Source organism: Suricata suricatta, chromosome 11 (genome assembly GCF_006229205.1).
Source record: "Suricata suricatta isolate VVHF042 chromosome 11, meerkat_22Aug2017_6uvM2_HiC, whole genome shotgun sequence".
NCBI classification, from domain to species: domain Eukaryota; kingdom Metazoa; phylum Chordata; class Mammalia; order Carnivora; family Herpestidae; genus Suricata; species Suricata suricatta.
Genome location: NC_043710.1, coordinates 96526234 through 96543578, shown reverse-complemented (window position 1 = coordinate 96543578; position 17345 = coordinate 96526234). Strand labels below are relative to the sequence as shown.

General features: G+C 40.5%; 1 protein-coding gene across 2 annotated transcripts in view; it reads left to right on the top strand.

Moving 5' to 3' along the window:
- The window catches only part of DYNC2H1 (dynein cytoplasmic 2 heavy chain 1), a 312370-nt gene that overhangs the window by 80298 nt on the left and 214727 nt on the right, over nt 1-17345 (top strand). For both annotated transcript variants that reach the window (XM_029956592.1, XM_029956591.1), the window contains exons 44-52: nt 393-544; nt 1506-1650; nt 3430-3532; nt 4104-4271; nt 9817-9947; nt 11124-11372; nt 11918-12026; nt 14577-14690; nt 16800-16942. In XM_029956592.1, the coding sequence (XP_029812452.1) occupies nt 393-544; nt 1506-1650; nt 3430-3532; nt 4104-4271; nt 9817-9947; nt 11124-11372; nt 11918-12026; nt 14577-14690; nt 16800-16942 (1314 nt within the window). The remainder of the gene's footprint in view (nt 1-392; nt 545-1505; nt 1651-3429; nt 3533-4103; nt 4272-9816; nt 9948-11123; nt 11373-11917; nt 12027-14576; nt 14691-16799; nt 16943-17345) is intronic.

The window sequence follows — 17345 nt, the reverse complement described above, 5'->3', positions numbered from 1 at the left end:
AAGGTCTACATTCGAGTTTATTATAGGAGTTCAGATTTAGCTTCACTGTGCAACTGTAGAATATGATAAAATATTTATAGAGGAAAACAAAATATTTTCCTTATATTTTTCCTGATTTCTTTCACTTTTTTCCCACATAATTGCTGGTAGATTTATACTGTCATTTGGTTTTCAATGTTTATTATAGAGAAAAAGCATTTTTAAACTGAGGATAGTTCAGCTGACATTAATTGAATACAGAGTCTTGAAGAGTGTTATTTTTCAAGCTCAAGTTCTTTGTTGGATAGAGGATGGCCGCATTTGGAAACACTTGAATTTTGTGCAAAAATATTTTATATCAGAATTAGAAAACCCTAAGCATAAAACATTTAAAATACATTTATTTTAAACAGGTATTGACCTATCAAGGATTTTATGATGAAAATTTGGAATGGGTTGGTTTAGAAAATATTCAAATTGTGGCTTCTATGTCGGCTGGAGGAAGACTGGGGAGACACAAGCTTACCACCCGCTTTACTTCCATTGTCCGTCTCTGTGCTGTGGAGTATGTATCTCTTTGTTTTTAATTTGGAGAGATGTCTTATATACTTGAATTTTATTGAAGGTATCCATTAATGATATTTCCTCAAAATGAAGAATATAAAAATAGTCAAACTTAAGTTCTGATATTTTTACCCCTGCTTTTCCTAAACTTTAGGCAGTAATTTAGGGATATTATGGGATTAATCAGCACTTCTTAAATATTAGAAATAAAACACAAATGTTTTATATAATTTCTGTTTTCCAATACCAGTGTCAGGAATCTGAATGGTCGATTTTAGAATTAAGTATTTTGTGGGTTTCATAAAACAAAACAGTATCAGATTTTACGCAGAGTGCACGAGGCGGAGTCGGTCATGTTCACAGTGATGTGGCACTAATCCCGACGCAGGCGTCCACTGCCACAGCCCTCATCGTCGCAGGAACTCGCGGGCTGGGTGGTTCCGGCACTTGTCCTGTGTTCCGTTTGGCCTGCACAGTCTTGCTATGAGGGTTTCTTGCTAATTGCACCCATCTGTTAACATTCTGCTTTCAGAAACGTTAAAGCTACCAGTTAAGCTGTAGTGAAATAGATTTTGGTTTGAGAGAAATAGGTGATTTTATTTGTGTAATTAGTTCTGAGGTGGATTAGTGCTCCGTGTGTGGGCTATACTCAAGTCAAAATATTCTTAAGCAAAATTTACCTTTTGGTCTTTTCTAAAGATCATGGTTTTCAAACAGTTGTTTCTAAGTAGGTTCATTGGGATCTTCTAATGGGACCCTCAGTGCTTGAGAGTAGATATGTAGGAGTCCAATGTGGTTGAAGTCTGAGTAAGGATCGTGAGCCTGGCCTTATTCCCTGGGGACCCCCTGGCCTCTAAATCTCAGGGCAGCACAGTTGGAAAACCACTGCTATAACTGAACATGAAAATAATAATTTAGAATGTTGATTTTTTTCAATAATTTTCTCATATGTCCTTTTTCAGTTACCCAGAAAGAGAGCAATTACAGACAATTTATGGAGCATATTTGGAACCAGTTCTACATAAAAATCTGAAGAATCATTCTATTTGGGGTTCTTCAGCTAAAATCTATCTCTTAGCAGGGTCTATGGTACAAGTGTATGAACAGGTATGTATATTCATTTATATTGTACTTACCACGTCTATTAGTTTCACTCCCAAAGGACTGTCTTTAATGCTAACTTAGGTTGACACTTCAGCTTTCTTTCCATCTTCTTTATTAGACGTTTCTCCTTAGGGGGTGAGCTCCGGGGGGCACATGCTCCGTGTGCTTTCTTCCCATCGCGCCTCCTGGCACAGTTTCCAGTAGACAGTCAGTATTGAAGGAATGGACCACTGTGGAGGGTTAGTCTGTTACCTGCTGAAATTTAGCCTATTTAGAACGTTCCTTCTCTTTCCCAAACTATGTCTTTCTCCTGACTTCATCAGTTGGTCTTCTAGGCTGCAAACCTGAGAGTAGTCCTTGAGGTTTCTTTTTTCTTGTTACTTGTAAGAAAATGCATCTTTCCTTGGTGAAGTGGCGACAGTGCTTACAAATAGGCATTATGGATGTGGAAGACGTGTGTTGATACCTTCTTTTCTAGTGCTGGTCCTAGGGGTGCAGAGATGATGGAGTCTCTGTTTTCTGGAAGCTCACAGACCAGTGAGGGGCCCAGTCACGGGCATGAACTATTAATACAGTATGATGAGTGTAACAGTGACAATATGCACATGTTATAGAGACAGCAAAGAAGTGAGTAACTTTGTTGTGTGTGGTAGTTAAGGGGAGGATAAGTGTGATCTGAGTTTTGAAAAATGAACAGAAATTCACAAAGTGGCTGGAGAGGAAGTATATTCCTAGGTAAAGGGACTAGCGTTTGAAAGTGAGGAGGGATCAAGGAGATGTGGTGTATATATATACAATGGAGTACTACATGGCAATGAGAAAGGATGAAATATGGTCATTTGTAGCAACATGCATGGACCTCAAGGGTGTCATGCTAAGTGAAATAAGCCAGGTGGAGAAGGACAGATACCATATGTTTGCACTCATAAGTTTAATAGCAGAAACCTAACAGAGGACCATATGGAGGGGAAGGGCGAAAGAGTTGGGGAGAGAGAGGGACACAAATCATGAGAGACTATTGAATACTGAGAATGAACCGAGGGCTGAAGGGGGAGGGAGGAAGGAGGTGATGGTCATGGAGTGGGGCACTTGTGGGGAGAAGCACTGGCTGTTATATGGAGACGAATTTGACAATAAACTACTATGAAAAAAAAAAAGTGAGCAGGGTGTTTGTGGTTTTGGAGTAGCATTGCGGAAGGAGGAGTCAGCAACCAAGAAGTTCCTTCCTTTCAACTGTAAATGAATGGAGATGCTAAGTGACCAAAGCCTGAATGAGAGCAGTGGCCCTGTGGGTGGAGAGGAAGGCTCCGCTTCTCATGGGTTGGGTATCTGGTAGGGACCCTGGTCCCTTAGGAGTTCCGAGGCCTTGTGAGCAGAAGGCAACCCTGTAATTCCTAGCACTGGGAACTCTGTTCCCAGGATCCGCGGGGGCCATAGAATCGCAGCCCCTGTGCAGTTTCTTGCTTCTCTTTGCCTTCTTCAGGGCCCTTTCCCTGACATAGCTCTTGACCTTTTATTTTATGTTCTCTGTGGACATTTGCACTTTGCTGAAGCCTATGAACAGCCCTTCTTAGATAATGTTTTTAAATGGATAAAATACAAAAACTAAGGAAATCAGTTTTATTGAAATCCAGTTTCTACAAACCTAGTACAAATTGGGCATTCCTGTGAGTCTACGGTGACTAAAAAGCTTATAGCATTATTATATATTTGGAAATATATTATCAATACTTATATATTATATATTTAGCCAGCAGACATATGGTTTACTTTCTTTTCCAGGTGCGGGCCAAATTCACAGTTGATGATTATAGTCACTATTTGTTTACTCCGTGCATCCTTACCCAGTGGGTTCTTGGCTTATTCAGATACGATTTAGAAGGAGGTGAGTTTTGGTTTCATGATTTTAAATCACTTGTCTTTCTCTGGAATGCCACAGTGTGTCTGTGCACAAATGTACCTGTGTGTTTTATGCTGTATATTATGTTGAATGAGCATTGTAACTGATGACACTATTTTAAAAATTATAATTAAGATTATGTTAATATTAAGTTTAAGTATTAATATTAAATTTAAACCTTAATATTAAAATACAACATTATGTTTTTTTCTTCTAAACTTTATGATCGTCACTGTTAAAATTTGGTTTGGGGAGAAATAAAAATCATTATTCGTGTTTAATATGCTTTTTCAAATAATATTTTTATTGAGCAACAGATAATAATGCATACTGTATCTTTTAAGTGATCAAAACAACTTTACCAACTTATTAACACATTGAATTTTAATTTTCTCCCCTTGCCCTCTGCGTATCTGATGCCAACGTGATGGTATGCAGATTCTCATTCTTTATTTCTTTGTTGTGTTATTTCTTTATTTCTAATACTGTGTTGAAACAGACTATTTGCAAGTCATTTGAATTTTCTTAGAACTAAAGAAAATGTTGTCTTTTTTAGGGTCCTCAAACCACCCAGTAGACTATGTGTTAGAAATCGTTGCGTATGAAGCACGGCGCCTATTTCGTGACAAGATTGTTGGTGCAAAGGAGCTTCATTTATTTGACAGCATTTTAACATCGGTGTTTCAGGGAGATTGGGGCTCAGATATATTAGATAATATGGCAGGTAATCTAATTATGGAGTTTATGCAAATATGTAAATGTTATGAGAACTGTAAACTTATTTTTCTTATTAGCCTGATTTCATATGCTGTGCAAATGAAAGGTTTGGATAATTAAATTTTTTTTCTATAACTGGCTGCTCTTTCTGTTTTGCTAGGTTTCAGTAGTTAAGTGCTAAATAAGATATAATGACAATAATTGTTTTCTTGGATTCAGGCCCTAGTGTTTTATATTTGTAATTCGGAATTCTATTTCCTGAAGGATTTTTACTGGCAAAGTTTTTTTTTTTTTAAAGCCATATATGTATGAAACTTTGAGATCATTGAGAAAATCCATATTTTGATTATAATTAAATTTTGCTTAAGAGTAATGGCCATTCTCCTTCCTGTCACTGCTCATAATGTCATTAGCACAGGATTTCTTATGTGCTCTGGTCATCAGCTTCGCCCCTGGTAGGACAGGCCACTCCTTCCGGGATAAACCAAGTGTAGCACTGCTCCTTAGGAGCGGCTTGGTTGCATTCGTAGCTGTTACCACTTAATAACCAGCCTGCATTTTTAAAAAGTTTTTTTAACGTTTATTTTTGAGAGACTGAGAGCGACAGAGTGTGAGCAGGGGAGGGGCAGAGAGAAAGAACAGAATCTGAAGCAGGCTCCAGGCTCCAGGGCCGGATGCAGGGCTTGAACTCCTGAACCATGAGATCATGACCTGAGCTGAAGTCAGAAGCTTAACCAACTGAGCCCCCAGCCTGCATTTTGAAGACTGCTCTGGGGATGGTTTGTGTAATATGAAAGCCATCACAGTGAAAGGGCTTTGGTACCATAACGTGGAGACTGTAACATGAAAGTATTTCCCAATAAAACCCCTTTCCAGCTGCAAAATGAGTTTCTGTCCTGTTAGACTGTCTCATGTAGTATGTTCTACACGTTATACATTTCCATATTTGATAGCGGTTCCAGGGTCAAAATTGCATACAGCCAAAGGGATCTTGAATGTGAGGGAGATGTTAAGACTGACAGAAGGAATGTTCTCGGTGCTGCTCAAGTTTCAGTAGCTGGGAAGTGAGTTGGAGAAGCTGAGGCAGGCTGGCATGCCCGGTGGTAGTTGGGAGCTGGCTTGATTTTGAGTGCATGGAGTTCTCATGCGTGGTGTGGACAGCTTTGTTCCTAACCAGTGCGGTCTTTCTCAGTCTGAGGATTGGGGGTATAGTATCTCTTCTTGCAAAGAAAGGAGTATATCTTTTGGGCATTAGATGGTATTGGTATCTTACTGGGTATCTGAATTCTCTAGAATTTGATATATTTCAGGGCCTGCTATGTAGGATTCAGTAAATAATATAGGATTTCTCCCCTCATTACTTTTCAAGGAAAGGTTGCATTTTTAAAAAACACAACCTTAATATATGTTCTGCCTAGACAAATAGGATTTTCATGTAGTTGAGTAGTAACTAAGAAAAATTTAATCTTGGAGACTTAAAAATAAATGAGATACATTCCTGTGCACAAGAAATGTGTAACCTAGTGGTGGATGTGGATATGAAAGTCTGTTCGATGCCATGACAGATTGTGCACGTAGAGAATGAAGTGTACAATTAATCCAACTTTGCTGAATATATTTGGGATAAATGTTAGATGTGAGATATGTAGAAGAGGTAGAGACTAATTTCTTTTTTGAGGGAGTTACTTTGAAGCTTTTTAAAATGAAATTTTTAGGGGCCTCTGGGTGGTTCAGTCAGGAGTCTGACTCTTCTTGATCTTGGCTCAGGTCATGATCTCACAGTTCATGTGTTCGAGCCTGGAGTTGGGCTCTGCATTAATAGTGCGAAACCTGCTTGGGATTCTCTCTCTGTCTGTCTCTCTCTGCTCCTGCCCCACTGGTGTGCACTCTGTCACTCTCTGTTTCAAATAAAATAAATTAAAAAAAGTTTTTATTTTATGATAATCGTAGATTAACCTCTAGTTTTAAGAATTTATACAGACCGAGTACAGTTACCTTTTCCCTGGTGTCTCACCATGGCAGCGGCTGGCAGAATTACAGTGGTCCGTCACAGACAGGATGTCGGCGTCATGGAAGTTTTAAACAATATCACCACAGAGGTCTCCTGTGTGATGCTTTTGTGGCCACATCCACTACTCTGGAAACCACCATGCTGTTCTGTGCTGAATTTTGCCATTTCTTTGACTCCAGATCTGGAGATCTGTGCAGGTTGCTGGGGTTTCAGTGGTTTGTTCCTTCTTACTGCTGACTAGGTGTTCAGGCACGCTACCATTTCCTGAGCCCCTTACTGTTGGAGGACATCTGGGTCATGTTGAGTGTGTGTCAGACTGTTAGGAGGACAGCTGCTGGAACAACATGTGTGGAGATCTTTCCCTGAGCATAGCTGGTGTTTCTCTGCGATGACTGCTCATGCGCGCTTGCAGGGCATGTGGTACTCCTGGGCTTGGCTTTTCAGAGCACCCGCCACTCTTGCCTAGAATGGTTGGGTCAGGTTCTGTTCCCATCAGCAGCGTGCCAGTAAGGCAGCTGCTCCACAGCCGCGTTGGCTCTTGTCTCCTGTGTCTTCACGTTAGCCGCCCTGCTGCCAGTGGTGTGTGCCGGCGTGTCACGTGGCTCTGCATCTGCCGGCCGCCAGTGCAGTCCGACATCTCCTCAGGGGCTCCTTTGCCCGCTGCAGATCCTTTCAGGATTCTCTGTGTGTGTCTTGCTCATTTTGTTTAAATGGTTTATCTTTGTTGCTGAGTTTTGAGAGTTCTTTATATATTATAGATACTAGTTTTTGTTAAGTATGTGGTTTGCAAACATACTCTCCCACACTGCAGCTTGTCTTTTCATCCTCGTAAAATAGGGTTTCCCACAGCTAACTATTTTAATTTTATGAAGTGCACTTACTATTTTTTTTAATGGTTATTTATTTACTTTGAGAGAGAGTGGGAGCAGGGAAGGGGCAGAGAGAGAGATGGAGACACAGTAATCCCAAGCAGGCTCCGAGCTGTCAGCACAGAACTTGATGCAGGGCTCAAACTCTTGAAACTGTGAGATTGTAATCTGAGCCAAAACCAAGAGTCGACGCCCAACTGACTGGTCACCCAGGAGCCACAACTTACTGATTTTTCTAAGGGTTTTTTGTGTTACGTTTGAGAACTCTAACTAGTTTTGTGTCTTAAAATTTTCCTCCTGCATTTTTTTCCCATGGAAAGTTTTATAGTTTTAGGTCAGTTGTCCACTTTGAGTTAATTCTGTATAAAGAGCGAGACAGGTTCGCTTTACTTGCTGATGGATGTCCACCTGCCCCAGTGCCATTTATCAAAGAAGGAACTTTCTGCCTTCAGTTGCACCTTGGTCAAAAATGGGTTGTGCGACTGTATTTCTAGGTTCTCTGTTGTTTTCCATAGATTACACGTCTGCCCCTCCACCATGACCACCTGTCTTGATTCCTGTCCCCATATAATAAGTCTTGGGATTGGGAAGACTGACTTCCACTTTCTTGGGTTTTTTTTTTTTTTTTAAACTGTTGTAGCTATTTAAGTTCCCTTGACTTTCTGGATCTATTTTAGAATAACTTTACCTGTAAATACTGTTGCTAAGCTTTTGATAGTAATTGCATTAACTCTGTGTATTGGTTTGGGGAGAAGTGACATCTTCCTTATGTTGAGTCTTCTGTTTAATGAACGTGATCTGTCTATTTAGATGTTCTTCGTTTTCTTTCATCAGTGTTGTATAATTTTCAGCATGTAAGTGTTGTACGTGTTTTGTTAGATTGACACCTAGGATTTTACATTGTTTTAACAATATAGAGGGGGAAAGTATCTTAAAGGATGACTGTATTGAGCGAAGTAGAGAGAAGGGCATTCCAGAAAGAGTAAAAGAGTATGCATAGAATCAAAAGGCTGAGGAAGCTGGAGTGTGCAGTAGGGTGCGGATGCCGACTGGAGGGGCAGGAGGTTAGTAGAGGCAGATTTTAGTTGGGCTGTTTGTCCTCAGGTGGTGGGGAGCTCTGTGTGCACAGCCCGGCTGTCATGTGCTCCTCTGGGAGCAGCGAGGAGGCAGCTAGAGGGGCAGAGACTCGGGGCAGGGATACAGGCCGGGAGGCTGCTGTGGTAGTCCAGGTGAGACATGATGACATGTGAAGATGATGAGTTCAGTTTCCTGTGTGTTTCAGGTTTGCAGGCTTCTTGAGTGTCTTTGGGGGCATCCTCGTCAAGTTTGTCAGCCCTGGGAGGGTAGCAGCTGTGTCTTTCTGGCTCCGTCTCTCCAGCAGAAAGTGTAGAGGTTAAACACAGGTGTGCGGTAGGCGAGCCTGTTAGGTGTGTCTGCCTAGCAGACTAGAGCTTGGGACACTTGCTTAGAGAGAAGTGGTAGAAGTGGTGAATAGGTGTGGACATAGAAGCAATGATTAATGCGCATAGTAAGGTTGAGTAATTACAGACTAGCAGACTGAGTTTGGGTCCCTGGGGAGGTAAAAATAGAAGGGAGACATGGAAAACTGAGGGGTAGCAGCCGTGCCTGGTGTGCATGCGCATGTAAGTGTCAGGACCAGGCTTCGAGAGCCCAGCGGGTGATGAGAGCACAGTGACCACGAGCGAGGTGTGGGCTGGCTGTCACAGCAGCCATGTGCCCTAGGAGGGGCCGTCGTGCAGTGCTGCCACAGTTGGAAGGCGAGGCAAGGGAAGCCATGCTGACGGAGAGGAGAGGAGCCCGAAGAAGCCGGGTCTGGGGAGCTCATGGCCTTAGGCCGGGCCTGTGCTGAGGAGGGTGCTGGGTGCTGCCCGGAGCCGCCTCCCAGACTGTTTGGGAGGTGATGGGTCTGCAGACTTCCCCACGTGGTCATAGCCGCGCCTTATAGGGGCCCTCAAGGGGAGTGGGTGGGGTTTTTGTTTCCTACTTAAAATTTGGTTAATTTTTTTTTCATTTGAGAGTTAAAGCTCTTGATGGTATTAATAAAGCTGTGTTCTTTCTCAAGGAGAATTTTGAGTTTTATTTGCCAGTTTTATATGTTATATTTAAATCTACCAATTTTATATGAACATGCTGGAGGAGGAGAAGGAAAAAGGGAGAAACAGGGTGGAAGGGAGAATACTGGGGGGCTTGAGGAGGACGGAGAGAAGTGGGGTCACAGGCAGAACAGGGACCCCCATCAGTTATTTTGCAGGAAGGGTTTGATAGTGCAGTTTAAGGTCTTAGTGTAGTAACTGATTTTATTGATCTTCCAAAGTATCTTTGCATTTTGGGGTATCATCTTATTTGGATGGATTAACTTTTCAAGTTTAGTGAGCAGGGCACATGGATGATGGAGTCGGTTAAGCATATAACTATTGATTTTGACTCAGGTCATGATTCAGGGTCATGGAATTGAGCCCTCCGTTGGCTCTGTACTGGGTATGGGGCCTGCCTGGGATTCTCTCTACCTCTGCCTCTCTCCTCCACTCTTGTACTGTCTTTCTCTCTCACGGCGGGCGGGGGGGGGGGGGAGAAGAAAAGAAGCCATGTATTTCCTGATGCTGCCATTACCAATAACACATAGAAGACAAATTAATATTTTATTTCTGCAGACAGTTTCTATGTTACGTGGGGAGCCAGACACAGTTCAGAAGCAAGGGCAGCCCCTGTGCAGATGCTGCCTCCACATGGAAAACCACTTGGGAAACTGAGTTCTGCAGACCTCAAAGATGTTATTAAGAAGGTATAATCTCAATCATGAACTTGAGTTGGGGTTTGGTTATGACTATAGGCATTTAAAAAACATTTTTCGTAAACTTTATGAGATGTGCAAAGGCTCTAAAACAGAGCTGGTTCTTATGGAATCTAGTTCGTTTCAGCAGCTGTAACTGAACGCACGCGTACTCACATAGATATGGGTAGGATTGCCAAGGTGCACCTTGGGAGAAAGTATCTGATGTTGGAATAGTAATGAGCTTTAATCTAAAAATTTTTTTTAATGTTTACTTATTAATGAGGTTTAATGTTAACTGGAACATGATCCTAGAGCAGTGGTGTCAAACTTTAATGAGCATTAGAATCACTTTGAGAACCAGAAAATATGCTCACTCCTGGGTCCCATCCTGAGGAAGTCTGATTCCAGATTTCCAACAGGTGCTGATGGGGGTTCTGGTTCACGGAAACCTGGAGCGGTATCCTAGGGAGGTTTTTTTTTTTTTCTTTCTTTCCTTCCTTTTTAAAGTTACAATAAAGAAGAATGTACTACATGTGATTGATTTAAAATATTTATTTTGGTAGTTAGTGTGGATTTGAGATAGTAAGTTTCTCATGATCTGGTAAACTGATGTGTGTGGCATGCATATTGCCAGGTTTGGGTGTGTTGAAAGTTGTTAAGGGTGTGAAGTCTGGTTGACCTTCCTCTCGTCCTTCAGCTCTCGCACAGTTCCTGGTAGGGCTGACTGCCCCGCCTGCAGGCCTTTGATTCACTCCCAAGCAGCGTGTATCAACAAGACTTCACAAGTTATTTTTTAGACCCTAGGTTTCTACAATTTTAGGATTGTTTTATGGTCTGCAGCGTACTGACTTGATTTGAAACAACTAACAAAATGTGAGGGTTTTTAAAATTTTTGTAATTAACCTGATATCTCTCACTATGTCTTACAAGATATGTTAATGATGCCCACAAGTATCTCACTATTATGAGGCCTTGAACTTGTTTGGCATCATATAAGTTTTTTTGGAGTAAGTACTGTAGAACTGAGTTCCTGGATGGGCTGTGGAGTGTGAGATGACATACCATCACACTAAACCCTTTTCCAGAATGTATCCAAAATACAAATCTATCTAGATAATTAACATTTTTATTCTGTAATTGGTTATATGTTAATTATAAAATATTCTTTGTGATTTTTTTTAAAAGGGCCTTATTCATTATGGACGAGATAACCAGACCTTAGATATTTTACTTTTCCAAGAAGTCCTGGAGTATGTGTCCAGGGTGGACAGAGTGCTGAGCTTCCCTGGGGGCTCCCTGCTGCTGGCGGGGCGCAGTGGGGTGGGCCGCCGCACCGTCACCGCCTTAGTCAGCCACATGCACGGGGCCGTGCTGTTTTCTCCGAAAGTCTCCAGAGGGTATGAGCTGAAGCAGTTCAAAAATGATCTCAAACATGTGAGTTACTCATAATCTTTTGCTTTATTTGGTTTTACAGTACAATTAATTATTCCAGAAGCCTTCAGAGAGAACTTACCATCTCTGATATGCAACATAGTCTTTAATTTTGATGATTATTTCCCCCATGGTTATTAGAAAATTATATTTCTATGTACACATAGGGAAAAGGTTCTTATTAGGATTTCTAGCTCTCAGGTACCCCAGATGATGAGAGGTGAGGTGGTCATGGGAGATAAAAGCATAGAATTTATATAGGGTGTATGTGGATACATTTAAAAATGATTATCTTAGTTATAAAATAATTAAAGTTTCCCCCAACTATTTGTTCATGGACTGGATTTACTTTCCAAACTATATGGCTTAGAGTTTGATTTTTAATTTTGGTAAGAAAGAAGGAGGGAGGGAGGATGGAAGGAAAAGATGGAGGAGGGAAGGGAAGGAGAGAGGGAGGGAAGGAAGGAAGGAGAAAAGCGTTTACTTACATAAAGAACAGCAGTCTGTAACTGTGCTAAGATGTGAAACCAGGTTTTGTGATTGTGCAGGTGCTGCATCTTGCAGGTGTTGAAGCTCAGCAGGTAGTCTTCCTTCTTGAGGATCACCAGTTTATCCATCCGACCTTTCTGGAGATGATCAACAGTCTTTTGTCTTCAGGCAAGTGAATGATTTCTGTTCAAAAAAATAAAAATCATAATATAAAAATCATTCAAGTAAATTACCTTGTATAAATTACATTTCAGAGAACATTTGGAATGGGTTTTGCTAAGGTGACATGGGGTTAAACACTCTCAGAGCTGCAGAGTTGAGAAACCTCATTTTTATAAAATCACAAGATTGAAGAAGTGTGTAGGTGTGATTCTGAGTGTTGGTGAGTGCATGCGCTGCAGAGCTGCCGCCTCGTTACTTCGGGGGGGGCGGAAGGGACTCCTAGCTGCTCCAGCCTTGGGGGAAGCTGTCAGCTGTGCTTGTTTAATAAAATGTGCTGTGCCCCTTAATATAGCAGTTCTATTATCTGTAGAAATTTCACCTATAGAAATAATAGAATTAGTATGCAGGAAATACAGAGTATAACTTCAAATAAAAAATGTGATAGCACCTCCCTGTTCAACAATTATGCAGTGGTTGAATAATGGCCTTGGTGTGGATATGTGAGTACAGATGTATTTTCAGTATCTGAGGGCTCCCATTTCCCAGATGGTGGTACGCACTTGTCTCTTGAGCCACCTGGCCTTTGTTGTGGTTTCCTGGAGAAGATACTGGCAATTTCCCATGTACCTCCCTTTTTTCTGAAGAAATTATGAAATTTATTAGAATCTCTTCATGAGTAAACACTGTTAGAGTTGGTAAGAGGTGGTGTAGTTTTAGACTTGGACCAAGATTATTTAAGTGCAAAATAAACCTTGTTAAAAGCTAGTTTCAACTGTAGGACTTAATCCGTTGTGGAGACTTGCAGACAGACCTTCATGATGCTCGAGTTGGACCCTGTAAGCTCTGAGATGAAGTAGTCTTTTTTTTTTTTCTCCCAGAACTTAACAGCTTTGGTTGACAAAAACATTAAATTTATAACACAAAGTGTCTCTCCACTTGAGTGTTCCAGTGAGAGCAGACCAGGATGCTAGCTGACAGGTGGCCAGTCGGTGTCTAGCCCAAGTTCTGTAGCTGCTGGGGTGGGAGTGAGAGGTCCTGGGCAAGCTCGCAGTGTCCGGACCTTCTTCCAGAATAGCCCGTGAGATTTTTCGGGTGTGTCCTGCATATCACTTCCCTTGTCACTAGATGGAGGCCTTTCATTAGAGATGAGATAAACTGGTCAACCAGATAGACAGCTTTTTGTTTGGGGTTTTTCATTTTGTTTTGTTTGTCAAAGCAAACATGCAGATAAGCGTTGATGTGGGAATTATACTTTTTACCTGAAGATAAATTGATCTTTATTATCAAGTTGTAACTGCAACAATCATAAGTTAAATCTTATTGACATTTTTACCAAATACGTTTTTGAAAAATACTTAAGGAGAAAATAGACCCTTGTCTCTTATTTCTGTTTTAAACTCTTATTTTCTGTAGTGGGGGCTATGCATGTAAGTAGAGCTAACTTTTCTTGCTAATTTGAAGGAGTCAAAAGTGTCTTGGTATGACTGAAATTTAGAGGAAGACGCAGAGCAGATTTGTGAGTGAGTGTGTTTGAATACGTACCAGCTTGGGGGGTGGGCAGTGATCTGCACCTCTGAGCTGAGGCTGAAGAAAAGTAGAGTCTTGGCTGTGGTGGGACTTGCATGAATGTCCAGCTTTGGATGTGTGGCCCAAGGGTCCTCACTTCATTTTAGAGTTTCTTGCAAACTTTAAATATGTGGCTTAGCAAAGATTTATTGGACACCTGTTATGTGCCAGTCATGGTTCTAAATACTGGATTTATAATGCTGAGTAAGATCTAGTTCAGCCCTCTATTACATACTTGTAGTCTTAATCCAGTTTGACTTGCTTTCATCATTTTGTTGCCTTGTAGCAGGGCTGTGGATTAGTTCTTCTGATTCATAGTACAAGGTCACCCATCCATCAGTCCATCCATGCATCCATCCATTCATCCATATAATAAATATTTATGTTCCAGATACTTAGCTAAGTACGTTCTAAGATAAATGTTGAACATGATCAAATATTTGTTCTCTGAGAATTCAGAATCTAATTGGGCAAGAAGGGAAAATACTTCATTCATGATTATATGATGTGATAAAAAGCTTAACTGTGATATGTTTAGATACGTGGAAGAGAAATAGTGCTTCCCCAGTGCACGGCAGTCGGGGAGGGCTCGTGGGCATGGCTGTCGCACAATAATCTCTCATAGGTTAACAGGGATTTTGGGGAGAAGACTGTGGGTATAGATTCGCTATATTTATGGAACACAGAGAAGTTCAGAGGCTGGAATACAAGGTCTTGAATGGGAGGCATAGAGAAGAACCAGAAGAACCTGGAGAGACAGGTAGATGGCTAGATTATCCACTGTCTTGAACGGCTTGCTTAGGAATTTGAGTTTTATCAAATGGAGGCGATGGGCAGGTTTGTGAGTAATACAAAGGTGATAGGGTTGTGTATTTTTGGAAACAGCTTGAATAGGAGCAGACTAACACAAATATAAAGTATTGTGGATGTAAAATGTGTTTGGATTAGGGTATTGCAGCTAAAATTCAAAAGAAATGCAATATTCCATAGGTGAAGTTCCTGGACTTTATACCCTTGAAGAATTAGAGCCTTTATTGTTGCCTCTTAAAGATCAGGCCTCACAGGATGGTTTTTTTGGACCAGTCTTCAATTACTTCACATACAGTAAGTGATTATGTTCAGTTAATCAATACAAACTCTGGTTCATGTGAAATAAGTACCATTTAATTTGGGGGTGTTTTCTAATTAGATTGCCAAGGTATCTTAAATCTTGGATCTGTTTTGTATTTTGGTACTTTTTTCCTTCTTACAGTGCTTTTAGAAAACACATAAGTAGCCTGAAGGCTTACCTCTAGTAAAAGCATGTTAGTACAATTTTAGCAGCAGGGAAGGATAAAAGTGTTCTAATGTTCTTTGGAATATTTACTTTGTTGCCCTTATTTCTGTTTTGTAAAATTAGTGCTTAGGAACTCCTATCATAGAAAATGATTTAGATTTTGCCAGACTCTAGTTTTATTTTTAACAACTTTTTATTATCATAGAATCAGATTTATGTGCACTGTAGATCTCTAAAATTGAATAAGTAAATAGAAGCAAGGATAACATCACCCAGACATTATTACTACATTTATCTCTTTTTTTCCTAAAAGAAAATTTATTATTGAAGTAGAGAAGCTGTTAGAGAGCTACCCTCCATTCCCTCTCTGTAAAGTTTACAAGGAAATTCTACCTCATCTCCAAGAAACAGATCATCCCAATGCTATTTGAAACAATTTCAGAACATAGAAAATGAAGGAAAAGTGTACAAATCCCTTTTTATGATATTGATACTGAAACAGGGAAAATATGTCTCCTAAAAGAAAATCAAACCTCAATTTGCATGTGACTATTGAAACCAAAATCCTTGAAAGAAAATTTGTAAAGTAGAATACAGTATCACTGTTGAAAAGTAACATACAAAATAGCAATATGGTATATACATTCCTTCCTAAATTCCTTCTGGATCTTTCTCTTAACAGGGGTGTGTGTGCACACACAAACACACACAAGTATACACTTCTCTTCTTCCTAAATTCCTTCTGGATCTTTCTCTTAAAATGCGTGCATGCGCGCGCGCACGCACACACACACACACACACACACACACACACACACGTACACATTTATCTTCCTGGATTCCTCCTGGATTTCTTAACATGCGCATTCATATGTGCACACATACTTCTTCCTGAATTCCTTCTGAATCTTTCTCTTAACGTGGGCGTACTCGAGCATGAGCTTTCTCTCTCTCTCTCTCTGTCTCTCTCACTCTCTCTCTCACACACACACACACGCACACACACACGTATATGTTTCTCTGCTTCCTGGATTCCTTTTGGATCTCTTAACATGCACACACAAACACACATACACACAGAAGTACACACTTTTCTTCTTTCTGAATTCCTTTTGGATCTTCTCTACACACACACACACACAGACACACACACACACACACAAGTACACACTTCCCATTTTCCTGAATGCCTTCTGGATCTTGTGTCGTAACGTGTGCATGCACCCACGGAAACACACACACACACACACACACACACACACAAGTATGTGCTTCTCTTCCTGAATTCTTCTGGATTTCTTCTCTTAACATGCGCATGCACACACACACACAAGTATACACTTCCCTTTTTTCTGAATTCCTTTTGGATCTCTTGTTTTAACATGCGTGCTCGCTCGCTCTCACTCTCTCTCACTCACATACACACACACACACACACACACACACACACACACAGAAGCACACAGTTCCCTTCTTCCTGAATTCTTTCTGGATCTCTTGTTTTAACATGTGTTCACACACATGCACGCACACACACACACACACACACACAAGTATACGCTTCTCCCTGAATTCCTTCTGAATGTATTCTCTTAACACGTGTGCATATACAGACAGACACGCACAAGTATATGCTTCTCTTTTTCCTGAATTCCTCCTGGATCTCTTAACACATGCGCGCGTGTGCGCACACACATATACCCTTCTCTTTCCTGAATTCTTTCTGGATCTCTTTTCTTAACATGTATACACACACATTGTTTTTAACAAAAGTAAAGATCATAACTATAATACTGTTTTACATAGCTTGTTTTTTGTAATAAACAGCTACGATTTCATTTCAGAAAATTTTAAACTCCTAAAAGTAGGTCATATATGTGTTTCCCCAATAATTATTGTTATAATATGCATCATAATTATTTTTTATGCTTTTTTAGGAATTCAGCAAAACTTGCATATTGTCTTGATAATGGATTCTACGAATTTAAACTTCATAGTAAACTGTGAGAGTAACCCAGCTTTGCATAAGAAATGCCAGGTGTTGTGGATGGAGGACTGGTCAGACAGCAGTATGAGGAGAGTAAGTTGAACACTGAAGTATGGAAATGAAAAATAGGCATATTTTCTTTCTGAAGTTACTCATTTTCACAACTTCCCTCTGGTGTTTGTTATAATATTGCCTTAATTGTGGCCCTGAACTTAACACGTTTGCACTCTCTTCTCTTTATGCTCTTGTAGGAAGTTGAGCTGAGTGGAGACCGTCATGTTGAAGATTATGTTCTCAGTTAAGGACTGCATAGTTAGCTAATGTACTTTAACAGTTGCATTCATTTTAGTAACCAGCCCATTATAGGCCAGTTTATAATAAAAACATTGCAGTAATAATTTTAGTAGAGTTTAAGTACAAATTTTAAATCTTTTAAAAAGTATCTACCATTGCCATGCTCAGTGTCTGGAGGGGAGTGTGTGTAAAGTATGAACGC